At 44.8% G+C, this 17,219-nt stretch overlaps 1 protein-coding gene across 3 annotated transcripts in view; it reads right to left on the reverse strand.

Moving 5' to 3' along the window:
* The window catches only part of dlgap1b (discs, large homolog-associated protein 1b), a 56,681-nt gene that overhangs the window by 31,746 nt on the left and 7,716 nt on the right, over positions 1 to 17,219 (reverse strand). For 2 of the 3 annotated variants that reach the window (XM_079661444.1, XM_079661446.1), the window contains exons 3-4: positions 9,599 to 9,776; positions 7,579 to 7,831 (exon numbers count right to left, since the gene is read on the reverse strand). In XM_079661444.1, coding sequence (XP_079517570.1) covers positions 7,579 to 7,831; positions 9,599 to 9,776 — 431 coding nt within the window. The remainder of the gene's footprint in view (positions 1 to 7,578; positions 7,832 to 9,598; positions 9,777 to 17,219) is intronic. The other variant, XM_079661445.1, reaches the window with a different exon arrangement.

Raw genomic sequence — 17,219 nt, forward strand, 5'->3', positions numbered from 1 at the left:
TGAATGCACCAATAATTGTAATTAAATAATTGTAAAATATCTGGTGCTTAAAAAGGCCTTTTTACATAATGAGTACTTTTGTATTTAAAGTATATTTTGATGCCAACACTTTGACTTGAGTGACACTTTTGAATACATGACGTGTACTTGTATCAGAGTATTCCTGCACTTTGATACTTCCACTATTACTTCAGATCTGAGTACTTCGTCCACCTCTAACATAACCACATAAACATATAACCCAATTCCTTGTCTAACATAGCTTTTATTTTGAAGGCGACACACCCTAACTTCCTGTCTCTGCAGCTGTTGACGCAGCAGCTATGATCATGCCTGTAACAACAACAACAACCGGAGAATGAGCGGGTTTTACTCACGGATTTGGACGCAGTAGTCCCGCACGCGGAGCAGCGCGCGGCACATAGTCTGCATGATCGTCATGGCGACCCTAAAAGCTGCGATCCGGAGCAGGAGACACACCTTACTGCCTCTTTTCCCTCTCCACTCTGACGATATATTGGATCTAATGTCAGGATGTGGACGCGCCTTGGTCCCCCCCTCCCACACTAACACTGGGTGGGACAGTCCCGCTCACAGTCATGCACTAAACTCCCCTGCAATGCCTCCAAAGCTCTCCCTTAGGAGTCTCCTCTGCTGCAGTACACTCTGCAGATCGCATGTGCACGGTTAAAATGCTTGGATTACTAGTATAGTTGCATGTAAAAATATACAATCAGTAACCCTAAACATCAACAACGAAACACGTGAGCACATATTTCAGTTTAAAAAAGCAGACGTAACATCTATTTTATGTTCATATAGGTGCACTGGAGTAATTATATTACTTTTTATTATAGGGTTTGTTTGTTTGGTGGTGAATGCCATATATCAATTATCAATAAAGTTTATATTAAAAAAGGGGACAAGGCATTACTACAATCATTGGCAGCCATACCATGCACTTATTTAAACCAAATGTATAATCTGATAGTCATAAGTAACCCTATTGCCAAGGACAAGGTAATGTAACTTTTGTTTATTTGTGTACTTCATATTTTGAGTCTGATTACTGCCACCTTGTTGTGGTTTAGTATTTTGTTTTACAGCTGGATTGATGGGGTTATGAACTTCCTGTGGAGATCATTTTGTACCTAACAGCCTCTTTTATAACACCATTTACGATCTGTATCCATTCTTTTTTTCCTATCGTGTAGAGCAGATAAATAACTCAACAGCAGATAGATTAAATATTGATGCAATAATAACTTGATTGCACTTTATTCATAGAGGCATTCACGATGAACTCCCTGGCTTTAAGTGACTGCAGCAGCATGGGGGGGGGGGGGCCTTTGGGCAGAAGTATGTCACCGTGACATATGAACAACTATTTTGAAGCTTGCTCTTGTAAATGTGCTTGTGATAATGTGAGATCCGGACCAATCCTGGCTCTTAATTCCCTCAGACTTCAGTATCTTCCTGTGTCTTAAACTCAGCACTCTGGGAAATTCTCCGATATTTATTCTCACGCGCTCTCTCTGAACAGAACTCCTGGAGAAGTGCCAGTGATGGCAGTGATTGTGGTTAATTGGGTCAAGCGCACACACACACACACACACACACACACACACACACACACACACACACACACCCCCACACACACACACCCCCCCACACACACACACACACACACACACACACACACACACACACACACACACACACACACACACACACACACACACACACACACACACACACACACACACACACACACACACACACACACACACACACACACACACACACACACACACACACACACACACACACACACACACACACACACTTCCTGCAGAGTTGTTGTGCTGTGTCACTCTGAGCCCCTGGGGGCAGTGTTGCACAGGCTTTGTTTTACTACTGTAATTTAGAGAGCTGGGAACACACAGTACAAACACTGCAATGCATTTTGTGGGGTTGCCGTTCCAGATTTATATTAACCTTTATCTTCCTGTTGATATTCAGGTGTATATCAGTATGTAGTGTCTCTACTTTAAAGAGTCCTCTCCTGCTGATGTTCAGGTGTATATCAGTATGTAGTGTCTCTACTTTAAAGAGTCCTCTCCTGCTGATGTTCAGGCGTATATCAGTATGTAGTGTCTCTACTTTAAAGAGTCCTCTCCTGCTGATGTCCAGCTGTATATCAGTATGTAGTGTCTCTACTTTAAAGAGTCCTCTCCTGCTGATGTCCAGCTGTATATCAGTATGTAGTGTCTCTACTTTAAAGAGTCCTCTCATGCTGATGTTCAGGTGTATATCAGTATGTAGTGTCTCTACTTTAAAGAGTCCTCTCCTGCTGATGTTCAGGTGTATATCAGTATGTAGTGTCTCTACTTTAAAGAGTCCTCTCCTGCTGATGTTCAGGTGTATATCAGTATGTAGTGTCTCTACATGTCTCCATGCTTTAATGTTCAAAAAGCTCTTTATTGTTCTCATACTGTCTGTGCTGCAGCACCTCTTTTCACCCTCTGTTTGAAACCAGAGCCCAGTCTGCTCTGATTGGTTAGCTGGCCAAAACTTAACATTGTCCAGTAGCCTATCAGAGGAGGGGAGGAAACAACCCTCTGAAAAGTAGATGGTGGGAAAATGAGGCTGGATAATTGGCAGCAGGTCAGAGATCCAGGGAGGGTTGGACGAAGAGAAACTATGGCACATTTCCCAGTCTTAAGATCTGTATGTTCTAAATGAAGGTCAATTAGTGTTCGCAGTGAAACAACAGGGTGATTTACCCAACACGCCTCACTGCTGGGGGGGATCTGTTGGGCATGAAGAGAAGGAAGTGGACGAATTGCCAATTTTGCTTAGAAAGCTTCCTAACAGATTGAAATGAAACGTCTCCCAGTGCCACTGCAGTCCTGATGAATTCTCCTACACATATTCCCCTAACCCCATCCCGTTTCACCCTGAGGTTTAGGAATAGTGGTTAGGAAAACACAAAGGAACTGATTTGTTCTGACAATTCGACCACAACCCAGGGCTTTGGAGGCATTAAAACGCTCACATCAACCGATTGCTATGGATTTTCTCAAGCTGTAAAAGAGGACAGCGTGTCTGCAGTGTGTGTAGCTCTGAGTGAAAGCAGCCACTTGACGTTCAAAGAGAGCAGATCAAAGGATAGCGTCTTCTTCCGTCATCAATAATAATGGGCTGGAGCGCCGCACTGGGCCAACTGGAGGGGAGCATGAGTGGAATCTGATAGGTCTCTCACCTTCCCGCGTGTGTGTGTGTGTGTGTGTGTGTGTGTGTGTGTGTGTGTGTGTGTGTGTGTGTGTGTGTGTGAGTGAGATATCGTGGTGGTTTGTCGCAGGGACCAGAAGGAACACAACTCACAGGCTGCTTTTCTGGAACTTCACCGTCCTTCAGAAACATCATGCAATATTCACCACAACAGCGTCTTCACTTCTCACGTCGAGCTCCCTGAAGATTCCCAGAGAAGTGTGCGTGTGTGTGTGTGTGTGTGTGTGTGTGTGTGTGTGTGTGTGTGTGTGTGTGTGTGTGTGTGTGTGTGTTTCTTCCTTCTCACTACATTCCCATTTTCTCACCTTCAAACAGCTCAACATGCAAATCACTTGACATTACCGATATAAAGCAATCAGCTTAATCCCTGATTGTGCTTAGCGGTGTTGATTAAAGGGTCCGAGACCACCTGCATTTCCCACACGTTGCATAAACAGTGCAGAAAATGGTAATTATGCTAACTCCTACATGGCGTAAACATGTGCAAGTAAGCAAGACGTGCAGAGTCAGAGTGAGATCTTCTCCTCTTCAATCACAGCCGTTCCCCAGGAGGAGTAAAAGGAGAGGAAGCTAATTAATTACAGTGACTGACGACTGTGTGCTACAGATCTAAGGAGGTGATGAATGGTGCAGCAGGACAACTATGACAGTAATCTGAGGCAATCCCCCACCTTCACCACACAGCGCCGTGCACATCGCCCCCTCGTTCATCACTCTGCCTGTCACGCTGCTTTTTAGACGGCGAATGGAGTTCAATCGTCCCCAGAAGTGGACGGCAAATCACACGCAGACATAATGTGGGAATATCAGAGACCACACAGCCGACACATCTCCTCTCTGTACCTCCATTCATCACTCGGGTGCCAAAAATGGATGTTTGCTAAATTGCAAACAGCTGTAAGGCTAACATGATTACAATGTTAGTAGAAACCTAAAAAGAGCGTATAGTGTTTGTTGTAAAAGGATCAGATTGTATTTCTGTCGGCTGTGCTCATGTGTTTCATTGTTGGTGTATAGCAGGGGGGGCAAACTCAATTTCATCCCGGGCTTTTCCAGAAGAAGGTTAGATCACCGGACGACAGAGTCGGTCTCCGTGTGCAGACAGGGCTGCTGTTAACGTCGGTTTGAACAACGGAATTGTGTCAAAACTACGCCAACCGGCTGCGGAGGGAGACTCCCCCCTTCACTGGAGAACTGCGCTAAAACAGCTGGTCACAACGTTTACACTCTGTGGTCACAAAGTGCTCCACTAGCCCCCCCCCGTCGACTTTCCTGAAGTACCCCCCGTTGATAGAAATCAACACGTAATGAAATAAGACCCCACGGTTTGATGATTGATAGGTGTGTGGGCTGTCTTTCATTTTGACACACAGAACAATGTTATAATAAACATACATCAGATGTGTGTGTCACTCTTTAGTGTCCCCTGGTCTCCCAGCTGTGTGCGTCACTCTTTAGTGTCCCCTGGTCTCCCAGCTGTGTGCGTCACTCTTTAGTGTCCCCTGGTCTCCCAGCTGTGTGCGTCACTCTTTAGTGTCCCCTGGTCTCCCAGCTGTGTGCGTTACTCTTTAGTGTCCCCTGGTCTCCCAGCTGTGTGCAACACTCTTTAGTGTCCCCTGGTCTCCCAGCTGTGTGCGTCACTCTTTAGTGTCCCCTGGTCTCCCAGCTGTGTGTGTCACTCTTTAGTGTCCCCTGGTCTCCCAGCTGTGTGCGTCACTCTTTAGTGTCCCCTGGTCTCCCAGCTGTGTGCATCACTCTTTAGTGTCCCCTGGTCTCCCAGCTGTGTGCGTCACTCTTTAGTGTCCCCTGGTCTCCCAGCTGTGTGCGTCACTTTTTAGTGTCCCCTGGTCTCTCAGCTGTGTGCGTCACTCTTTAGTGTCCCCTGGTCTCCCAACTGTGTGCGTCACTCTTTAGTGTCCCCTGGTCTCCAGCTGTGTGGGTATGTTAAATGGATATATCCGCCTTCTTTCATTTATCTTTCCGTTCCCACAACAATATACATAAAGAAATGGCATATTTTGGACATAGTTTGAATGGTGATTAATTAATTTTTAAGCTGTGATTAATCTGATTAAAAATGTTAATCGTTTGACAGCCCTAGTAAATATATAGTATATATTAAATAATGTATTATATTACATTGTTGGCCCTGCATTGGTTCTGGTAATATCTTCCTAAATAATTACGTCTGAAAGCAGAAGTCTAGGGCAAATAACTGAAAGTAAATATTCAACAATTACACCAATTGTATTGTATATTATATTCTTTGTAAGCTCTTGCCGGCCACATAAAATTAGGTCGCGGGCCAGATTTGTCAGGTGCAGCAGCAGTGGTGTTTGCAGCTGCTCTGGAAAACAGAGTTTAGTTCCTGCACCACCTCAGCTGATAGATGGGCTTCATTATCTCTGCCTTCCTCGGGGGAACCGGCTCCAAACGTCCCCCTCCTGATGGTATCAGTCTGCTTTTATCGATCAATAACCAGCAGCAGCACACAACGCAACAATTAACTGAATCCTCTACTGCCCTTAATTGCGCTGTTACTCTGAATCGTCGATAGAAATGATTACAATAGTGGGACGCATCCTCAAATCTCTTTCACTAGGGGAATACATTATAGTCAGTAGCAGCGAAGCTTAAACGGCATTAAATAAATGTTTGCTCGGAATCAATTTTAAGACGCTTGAACTGGTTGATCTTCCAATTTGCAGTTAATGTGTTTGACGAGCTGATTGCAACCCCGTCTACGAGGTTTAAGGGAAAGCTGTGTTTTAATTGTCATAATTAAAGAGGAAAGTAGGAGAAAGCCAGCGACAGTGACTCAACGTTCACGATGTGAGGGGATGACGTGTACAGAGGAAACATAGAAGCACAGTGCCAGCTCCACTCAGCATCAATACTGCATGCTGGAAAGCCAAGCGCTGCAGACCATGAGGCTCACAAGAGGCTAAAATAAGATCCAGCAGCCAGCGAGCTTTACAGCGCACATAAGCTGCTACGTGGGAAAAAACAGTTCTGCATTCATCATATTGTGTCTGAGAGGGAAACTGGGTCAGATGGATAACAATGCAGAGGGCTTTACAGTCTGCAAACTATTCTCCCGTCTACCAACAACAACTCTGCCCTTTGTTAATGTAGAAGAATGATCAAATAGAAATGATTTGATTGCTGGTTCAATCTTCATTCAGGGATAAATCTCTTTCCGCTGACTGCAGAAATAATTCATCTGTTTTGTTGCTGGTAACTACGGTGACCAGCAGGTTCAAACAGACCGGAACATTCCCATTAGGAGAAACGATGCAAATACAAAACGCAGCAAGAAGCTCAAAACACACTTTTGCGTCACTCTTTAGTGTCCCCTGGTCTACCAGCTGTGTGCATCACTCTTTAGTGTCTCCTGGTCTCCCAGCTGTGTGCGTCACTCTTTAGTGTCCCCTGGTCTCCCAGCTGTGTGCGTCACTCTTTAGTGTCCCCTGGTCTCCCAGCTGTGTGCTTCACTTTTTAGTGTCCCCTGGTCTCCCAGCTGTGTGCATCACTCTTTAGTGTCCCCTGGTCTCCCAGCTGTGTGCGTTACTCTTTAGTGTCCCCTGGTCTCCCAGCTGTGTGCGTCACTCTTTAGTGTCCCCTGGTCTCCAGCTGTGTGCGTCACTCTTTAGTGTCCCGTGGTCTCCAGCTGTGTGCGTCACTTTTTAGTGTCCCCATGTCTCTCAGCTGTGTGCGTCACTCTTTAGTGTCCCCTGGTCTCCCAGCTGTGTGCGTCTCTCTTTAGTGTCCCCTGGTCTCCCAGCTGTGTGCGTCACTCTTTAGTGTCCCCTGGTCTCCCAGCTGTGTGCATCACTCTTTAGTGTCCCCTGGTCTCCCAGCTGTGTGCGTCACTCTTTAGTGTCCCCTAGTCTCCCCCTGGTCTCTCCAGCTGTGTGCGTCACTCTTTAGTGTCCCCTGGTCTCCGTTGTGTTTGAGCTTCTTGCAGCGTTTGGTTTCTGCAGCTTTTATTAAACGCTGCGCATGTCTCCTCAAGTTGCTGAATGTCCTCTAAATGCTGCATGTGTTCCTGAAGATGTTTCTTCATGTGTACAGGAACATTAGTGTTTTTAGATTCTGAAGCAGAAGCTGTTTCTGTCTTATAGAAAGGCTTTAGGCCGTTGTCAGCCACTATAGTTACCAGTACACTACATACTGCATAGCTAACATGTATTATACATGCTTTCTATGAACACATATTAATTCATAATGCACCATGGATTATGCATGCTCACACATGTTCATCAGTACATGAGTCCCACAGACCTGTGCTGCTCTGGATGGTCCTGACGGTGGTGGTGGTGCGCGGGGGGGAGTTGGCGACGCCTCCTTTTCTTCCTCCTCCCTCCTCTTCCTCCTGCGAGCAGCCTTTCTCTATGGCACGTACGTAGCTGTGGCTCCTCATGCGAAAGCAGCCGGACATCGGCAGGTCCAGAGCCTCCACCGCCTGCGACTCCATCTCACTGAACACCGCCTCACACACCGCCTCGATCTGCCCGTTCACCTCCACCTCGCTCACCTGGGGACGAGGACACGCAAAGACACACAGTCCGTGCATGGGAATATGAATAACATGCACCCCAGCATTGTGCAAAACAACTAAAAAGGGACAGTTCAACACAGAAGCACTGATTAAAGCTTCAGTAGGCAGGAGTTTTAAGAACAAACACTTAAAATGTAATTGGGTGATCCACAAGAAGACGGTGTTCCAGAATAATTTGAGACTGATTCACCGTATTATAATAAGCTGTTGGGATGTTGATACCTCTCTGCTCACGGAGAAATAACAAATGCATGATTAGTGCGTGATGTTTTGAACAAATCCTCAAAAAACTATTTACCCAGAGAAGTTCTTCTGAATCCAATCTGACAAACAGAAACTAATATTCAGTCTTCTTTGGGTCATCATTTTTCCTTCAAACTGCCTCGTGAAGCTTTATGACGTGTAGAAAAGATACTGGAAATAAGAGCGTCCAGGGAGTGCAGAGGGGGAGGAATCACGTTTTAGCATGAAAAGTGAAATACTAGTGCTGTTATTAGAGGTGAGAATTAGGAAGTGTCAAAGGTACGACTAGTGGGAGTTGGTATGCGACCTGCACCACGTCTCACGTACAAATACAGATTGTGTCGTGAGGAAATTCGATTCCTTCAAGTTGCCCTTGTTCAGCTTGTCCAAAAACACAGAGCAACCGAAGGAATGGGATGTTGCTTCGGGGAGTTAAGTGATTGGTTTGGGTGAGTGGAAGTGGAGAGGGGAACAGTGTGAGTATTTACTGCAGAGCTTGGAGTCAGTAAGGTTTGTGGACCTCGATGTTAACAGTCTGTTTTGTGTGTTACGTTCACACGTCAGATATGAGAGTGTGAGAGAGAGAGAGAGAGAGAGAGAACCTCTTTCTTGTTCAGTGGTTCTGCTCCATGCCAGGAGTTGAAGGGCCGTCCCTCGGGTCCTTTATTCAGCAGATGAGGCAGAGTGTTTCCCCGGGGCTTTGGAGGGGAGTTCATATCCTCGTTACCCCGGGCGAAAAGGTAAGCTAAGCTCGTCTGTCACTCCAGATAACTTATGGTATAAAGCCTGGCTCAAAATCCAAAATGACTAACGTGTTATTTAGCAGAAGAGACCTCCACTGCGACTCTCATTACTTTTAAATCCAGGCTGCTTTTCATTGAACTATTCATATCTCACACGGCACTGTAACTTTTATTCTTGTATCTTTACTTTTAATGACTTTAATGTCTTTCATTTTTGTAATGCACTTTGAATTGCCTTGTGTTGAAAGCAGATATATAAATAAACTTGCCTTGTCAAAAAAAGGCTAATCATTTGGAAGCTACGGTGACTGACAGGTGCATGTGATTTGTCACCATTGTATTCTTATATTTGCATCGTTTCTGAAGCTGCAGCACGTTTCTCCTCATGAGAACGTGTTTGAGGCGACAGTAGTAACCAATCCAGATTCCACTTATTCACAGATTTCATATTTGGCTTTCATGTTAATTCTTGTTTTCCCGTCTCTTGCATAGCAGATGCAACACAGAGAGAGGCATCACAGAGTGTGCCGCAGCAGAAGGAGCATGTTGGGGTAAATCCTGTTTAATTAGCCAATCTGAATACGGCTGTAATCATCTGCGCTCCAGAAAACAGCACGTATACACTAATTAGGAGATTTTGGTTTTGTTCATACTTATTATTTCAGGCCTTAAGACAGCTAAGGATTGGATTCACCCCCCCTGCACAACCTCACTGGACATAACCATGGAGGTACAGGGGCCTCTGGGTGCCACTAACCTGGCTTATGGTGCTCATGGCTCTCATGTAGCTCTCGTTTCTCGAGCGAAATTTAGGCGAGGCCAGCAGCCCTGCCGGGTCCAAGCTGTCCAGACTCCTATTGATGGAAACCTCACTCACCGCCCGCAGGTAGCTGTGACTCCGGATCTGAAGCTTTGGCGAATGCTCCGTGGAAATCCTGCAGAAAGAGAGACAAGAAAATAATGTTAGAGGATATCATCTGCTTATTTGCACGTTGTAATTTGTGCATCTACTGTTTTTGCCATTTTAAACTCAATAATAGGGTTAAACGTGTGGTTATGTGCAGGAATGAGTTCTCTCAGCAGGTAAAACTGAGATTGGGGTTATGATTTATACTATTAGCTTTATGAACAATAAAACTAGGACAAACGTGGCACAAATGACAAGAATACAACTTAAAGAGTCCTCTCCTGCTGATGTTCAGGTGTGTATCAGTATCTAGTGTCTCTACTTTAAAGAGTCCTCTCCTGCTGATGTTCAGGTGTGTATCAGTATCTAGTGTCTCTACTTTAAAGAGTCCTCTCCTGCTGATGTTCAGCTGTATATCAGTATGTAGTGTCTCTACTTTAAAGAGTCCTCTCCTGCTGATGTTCAGGTGTATATCAGTATGTAGTGTCTCTACTTTAAAGAGTCCTCTCCTGCTGATGTTCAGGTGTATATCAGAATGTAGTGTCTCTACTTTAAAGAGTCCTCTCCTGCTGATGTTCAGGTGTATATCAGAATGTAGTGTCTCTACTTTAAAGAGTCCTCTCCTGCTGATGTTCAGGTGTATATCAGTATGTAGTGTCTCTACTTTAAAGAGTCCTCTCCTGCTGATGTTCAGGTGTGTATCAGTATGTAGTGTCTCTACTTTAAAGAGTCCTCTCCTGCTGATGTTCAGGTGTATATCAGTATGTAGTGTCTCTACTTTAAAGAGTCCTCTCCTGCTGATGTTCAGGTGTATATCAGTATGTAGTGTCTCTACTTTAAAGAGTCCTCTCCTGCTGATGTTCAGGTGTATATCAGTATGTAGTGTCTCTACTTTAAAGAGTCCTCTCCTGCTGATGTTCAGGTGTATATCAGTGTGTAGTGTCTCTACTGTGACATGTCTCCATGCTTTAATGTTCAAAAAGCTCTTTATTTTTCTCATTTTTCTGTGTTGCAGCACCTCTTTTCACAAATACTTATAAACACACTATAGGAAAGGGAACAACCCAAAAAAGCATAATAGGAGCTCTTTAAAACAGAAATAAGGAGCTCCCACAGAGCAAGGTAGGGGCGGAGAAGTGGAAACAAGAGAGACTACGCGATAAAAAGAGAGTGAGAGAAGGTATTTGTAAAGTACTTGGCAGTGTGTGTGAACCCGAAGATACGGATCAATCCACAATTGCTCGAGGAGACACCGTTATCTAATCAACAAGCGCAGGAGTGTTGAGAAACAGCAGCAGTAGCTTAGGCAGTCTGTCCTTGAGGCACCTTGTAAGCAAGTTCTCAAACACTTTAAAGGAAGCATGCATGTGTGAGAACAGGGGGGGAAACTGTGTGTGTGAGGTGTGCAGGTGTACACACACACACACACACACACACACACACACACACACACACACACACACACACACACACACACACACACACACACACACACACACACACACACACACACACACACACACACACACACACACACACACACACACACACACACACACACACACACACACACACACACACACACACACACACACACACACACAGAAGATGAATAGGTGTCTCATTATCTCTCACCTGCCTCCAATCTGAGCGCTCAGCATGCTATGTAAGTGTTTGTGTGTGTGTGTGTGTGTGTGTGTGTGTGTGTGTGTGTGTGTGTGTGTGTGTGTGTCTGTAGGTTATGTAACAGTTGGATGCCTGCTAAACAATTCATTAATCAGGGGAAATGAAACCTAAAAAGCTGAATTACTTTCCTCCTAATGAACATGAACATCGTGGCCTAGTAAACCGACACCCAGAAAACAAGACAGATTAAAAGCCTGCTCTCAAAATTCAATATCTCTGCGTCTTACTTTCACTTGTTAGTATATTAAAAGTAAACACACACACACACACACACACACACACACACACACACACACACACACACACACACACACACACACACACACACACACACACACACACACACACACACACACACACACACACACACACACACACACACACACACACACACACACACACACACACACACACACACACACACACACACACACACACACACACACACACACACAACTCATAACTTTCTGCCTTCAGGTCAGGTCTGCTTTAATTATGTATTTCCGCCCTAAAATAGAGTGTGGTTAGCGCAGCGAGACAAACTAGATTACTCATTCTTGGATGGAAGAAAGACAGAGCACTGGTAGGACAGATTGAGATGGGAATAAAGGAAGTGATTTGGGAAGTTTCTAATATTAAAATGCACCCCCTTGTAGTCCTCGAGGCTTTTTATATTGAGCAGAATCTAGGGAAAGATTCTGTATCGAAGCTTTCAGGGGTTAATCTTGCACAGTTATTTGTTCAAGCAACCAATTCCTCTATTGTAATATCAGGTTTCCTATCCAAGTGGTCCATTGTAAACACAACATGGATATGTATTACAGGGTTTAGTTGAATTCTCCATTCTGATTGGTCAATTTGGACAGGTCTGCTTTTTGGCTTTGGAGGATATAGGGACCAGGTGAAGTCATATCAATCCGCAGAAAGAAGTAAACATTACAGGGAACAGCAGAAGAAGACAGACAGGAAGTCAACACTAAATGGAACAGCAGAAGAAGAAAGACAGGAAGTAAACACTTAAGGGAAAAACAGAAGAAGACAGACAGGAAGTAAACACTAATAGGAACAACAGAAGAAGACAGACAGGAAGTAAACACTAAAGGAAACAACAGAAGAAGACAGACAGGAAGTAAACACTAAAGGGGACAGCAGAAGAAGACAGACAGGAAGTAAACACTAAAGGGAACAGCAGAAGACAGGAAGTAAACACTGAAGGGAACAGTAGGAAAAGATGGATAGGAAGTAAACAGTAAAGGGAACAGCAGAAGAAGACACATTTTCTTCCTCGTGCTCTCTACACTTATAGGTCAACTGAGGAAATGAAAAGGTACATCTGCACATTTGAGCCCTCAGAGATCTCTTTGAATCCTCCACATGGTTCCTGTAGTCTGTGACACATCAAGTGAAGCAGGAATCTACCCGCTCCATTATCTCCATTCACATCTCCTCCTGATTTCCCAGCGGTCTGATTATCGGCAGCAGCAATGACATCTTTTGTGGGAACTTGAATGGCAGCACTCACTTGTAATCAGCATCACCTAAAGGGGGTGAGCTCAGTGTGTCCCAGGGTGTCCCTCTGAGGAACAAGTGACATTAATGAACACATGTTCCTCTCCGTCGTCAGGGATCGGTGGTAAAGCCCTCGGTTGATTTTAAACTGCGATACTTCCCGTAATCCTGGATCTTGAGAAATGGCTGCCGTGTCTTTGACTCCTCTCCAACTCTGCCTTTTCGTCGTGTGCTTTTAACCTTGCACTATTTCCATTCTATGTATTTGTATTTACTTGTTATATTTGATCTGTAAATAAAGGTATTCTGATTCTCTCACACACGCATTTTATTGTTCTCTTTAATCCTTTCGCCTGTGTCTAGGAGGCGTGTGAATTAGTGCGCTGATCTTTGAATCAGAGGACAGCAGGTTCAAACCCCACTGCAGTCAGCATGTCGTTGTGTCCCTGAGACACTTCACCCCAAAGTGCTCCTGTGGGGATTGACCACAGTATTGAGTATGGAAGTCACTCTGGATGAAAGCGTCTAACATGTAATGTAATCTACTCGTCTTTCATCCTCTCTTTATAACTAATGCTGTTGATGTATTGTGATTTTAAAAAGGTGTCTGATATCAATCAATGTTTATTTATACAGTCCAATATCACAAATGTTACATTTGTCTCAGTGGACTTCACAGTTTGTACAGAATATCAGTATGACAACACCCTCTGTCCATAAACCCTCTGTCCTTTGACCCTCTGTCCTTAAACCCTCTGTCCTTAGACCCTCTGTCCTTTGACCCTCTGTCCTTTGACCCTCTGTCCTTAAACCCTCTGTCCTTTGACTCTCTGTCCTTAAACCCTCTGTCCTTAAACCCTCTGTCCTTAGACCCTCTGTCCTTTGACCCTCTGTCCTTAAACCCTCTGTCCTTAGACTCTCTGTCCTTAGACCCTCTGTCCTTAGACCCTCTGTCCTTAAACCCTCTGTCCTTAGACCCTCTGCCCTTAGACCCTCTGTCCTTAGACCCTCTGTCCTTAGACCCTCTGCCCTTAGACCCTCTGTCCTTAGACTCTCTGTCCTTAGACCCTCTGTCCTTAGACCCTCTGTCCTTAGACCCTCTGTCCTTAGACCCTCTGTCCTTAAACCCTCTGTCCTTAGACCCTCTGTCCTTAGACCCTCTGTCCTTAGACCCTCTGTCCTTAAACCCTCTGTCCTTAGACCCTCTGCCCTTAGACCCTCTGTCCTTAAACCCTCTGTCCTTTGACCCTCTGTCCCTAGACCCTCTGTCCTTAGACCCTCTGTCCTTAAACCCTCTGTCCTTAGACCCTCTGTCCTTAGACCCTCTGTCCTTAGACCCTCTGTCCTTAAACCCTCTGTCCTTAGAACCTCTGTCCTTAAACCCTCTGTCCTTAGACCCTCTGTCCTTAAACCATCTGTCCTTAGACCCTCTGTCCTTAAACCCTCTGTCCTTAGACCCTCTGTCCTTAGACCATCTGTCCTTTGACACTCTGTCCTTAAACCATCTGTCCTTAAACCATCTGTCCTTAGACCCTCTGTCCTTAAACCCTCTGTCCTTAGACCCTCTGTCCTTAGACCATCTGTCCTTTGACACTCTGTCCTTAAACCATCTGTCCTTAAACCATCTGTCCTTAGACCCTCTGTCCTTAGACCCTCTGTCCTTTGACCCTCTGTCCTTAGACCCTCTGTCCTTAGACCCTCTGTCCTTAAACCCTCTGTCCTTTGACCCTCTGTCCTTAAACCCTCTGTCCTTAGACCCTCTGTCCTTAAACCCTCTGTCCTTAGACCCTCTGTCCTTAGAACCTCTGTCCTTAAACCCTCTGTCCTTAGACCCTCTGTCCTTAGACCCTCTGTCCTCAGACCCTCTGTCCTTAAACCCTCTGTCCTTAGTACCTCTGTCCTTAAACCCTCTGTCCTTAGACCCTCTGTCCTTAAACCCTCTGTCCTTAGACCCTCTGTCCTTAGACCCTCTGTCCTTAAACCCTCTGTCCTTAGACCCTCTGTCCCTAGACCCTCACATCGTGCAAATTATCATCTTGCCGGGGACAACAGCTGGAAATGATCAATGTTGGCTAAATCTCCATTTACTGTTTCTTGTGATCAACGGGAACAGTCCACGACAAACAAATACACTAAACTAAAGTCTCTCACCGTGCTGCCAATAGGAAATGATTTATCTGTTTTATTTGTTCTGTGTCCTATATATATTCATGTTGCACTGCTGGAGGAGCCTGTGACTTCACACTTTCATTGACATATCTACACTGAATGTACAAATGACAATAGAAGCCTTGAATGCTTGAATCTGGATCTGTGTTCTGCATCATTCCCCCCTTGATTGCTTCACCTCATCTTTCCTATCACTCATTTTTATCCTCGCTTTTCTCCGTCCCTATCCTCCACTTCCTTTCTCCTCTTTCTCCCCTTCTCTTCGTCATCGCCTCAATAAAAGCCTTTAAAGTGATGACTGTGATTCGAGGGAGGGAAGGACAGAAAAAGACAAAGATGTGATTACGGCAAACCCATTATTCAGGATGTCTGTTCTCGCTGAGACGTAAAAAGAAAAAACATGAAACATGATAAAATCTGGGCCAGGAATAAATGAATTTGCCACAAAAATAAATTGTTTCGGGGACAAGAAAGGATGTCATTTTCTCCTGAGCTCGTTTGTCTGCAGGAATACATCCCAGCCATTTAAATGCATGCTTTATCTGTGCGCTGTGTTTTAATAAGCAGGGAGGTTAGCAGTGGGTGAGAGTAAACAAATCCTCTGAGGAGCAATCGTCCACTTGGCAAGGTCACAGGACGGACTCGGAAACATATGGATGATTAAAGAGCCTCTTTCCTGTAAGGTGTTCTATAGGCTGGTGTAAAGCATGGAAACATGTCAACGTAAAGGAACTAAATACAAATATCAACCTGAAAATGAGCATTATAGGGCACCTTTAAGTAGTATTAAGGGTTTTCCTTATATATATCCATCCATACATCTTTTCCCGCTTATCCGTGGTCGGGTCTCGGAGGTAGCAGTTCCAGCAGAGAGCCCCAAACGTTCCTTTCCCATCAACCAGCTCTGACTGGGGGATCCCAAGGCGCTCCCAGGCCAGCGAAGAGATATAATCCCTCCACCTGGTTCTAGGTCTACCCCTTGGTCTCCTCCCAGCTGGTCGTGCCTGGAACACCTCCCTAGGGAGGCGCCCAGGTGGCATCCTAACCAGGTGGCATCCTAACCAGGTGGCATCCTAACTAGGTGCCCGAACCACCTCAACTGGCTCCTTTCGACGCGAAGGAGGAGCGGTTCAACTCTGAGTCCTTCCCGGATGACCGAACTTCTCACCTTATCCCTAAGGGAGACACCAGCCACCCTGCGGAGAAAACCCATCTCAGCCGCTTGTACCTGTGATCTCGTTCTTTCGGTCATGACCCATCCTTCAGGACCATAGGTGAGGGTAGGAAGGAAAATGGTCTGGTAGACAGAGAGCTTTGCCTTCTGGCTCAGCTCCCTTTTCGTCACACGGTGGGGTAAAGCGACTGCAGTACCGCTCCCGCTGCTCCGATTCTCCGACCCATCTCACGCTCCATTGTTCCCTCACTCGAGAACAAGACCCCAAGATACTTGAACTCCTTCACTTGGGGTAAGGACTCATTCCCTACTTGGAGTGGACAGTCCATCGGTTTCCTTATATATAAATACTGAAAAACATCTGACAACATGTCCACGTTGACGTAAGATGACTTGAGCCAACACAAGTATTTGTATTTTATGAAGGAATATCCTGTTCAATTTGGGTAAGGAAGAATTTATAATAAATTAATTGGAAGCTCTGTTTCTTAAATCTTGTTTTTATTATCAGATTCTTTTTCTTACATTTTTCAAATTAGTAATACTAACCTTGCACTGTAAACGTGTGTTGCTGAGTGCTTCAACATAGCCGAATAAAAACAATGATACAGGTTAAAAGAAACCACTTCCTGTCTTAACTTGCAGTATTCATCATTTGTGCAGTTATGGATTATTATGGAGATTTAAGGTGTGCTCACTTTTGGTTTTACTTTGAAATAAAGTGATAGAAATGAGATAAAACTTGCAAAGTAGAAGAAATCCCAATGGTCCTTTACTTCATCCACATGTTTTCCCACTATTTGTATTGCTAGACACAAACTGTCTTACTATGATATTAACTCATTACAAAATATATATATATATTTTCCATCTTACTGCCTTGAAAAACTGGAAGAATTGGGGACTCGAGTGTTATGTATCAGCATGGGGCTG

The sequence above is a fragment of the Notothenia rossii genome, assembly GCF_949606895.1.
Source record: "Notothenia rossii genome assembly, chromosome: 12".
Classification (NCBI taxonomy): Eukaryota; Metazoa; Chordata; class Actinopteri; order Perciformes; family Nototheniidae; genus Notothenia; species Notothenia rossii.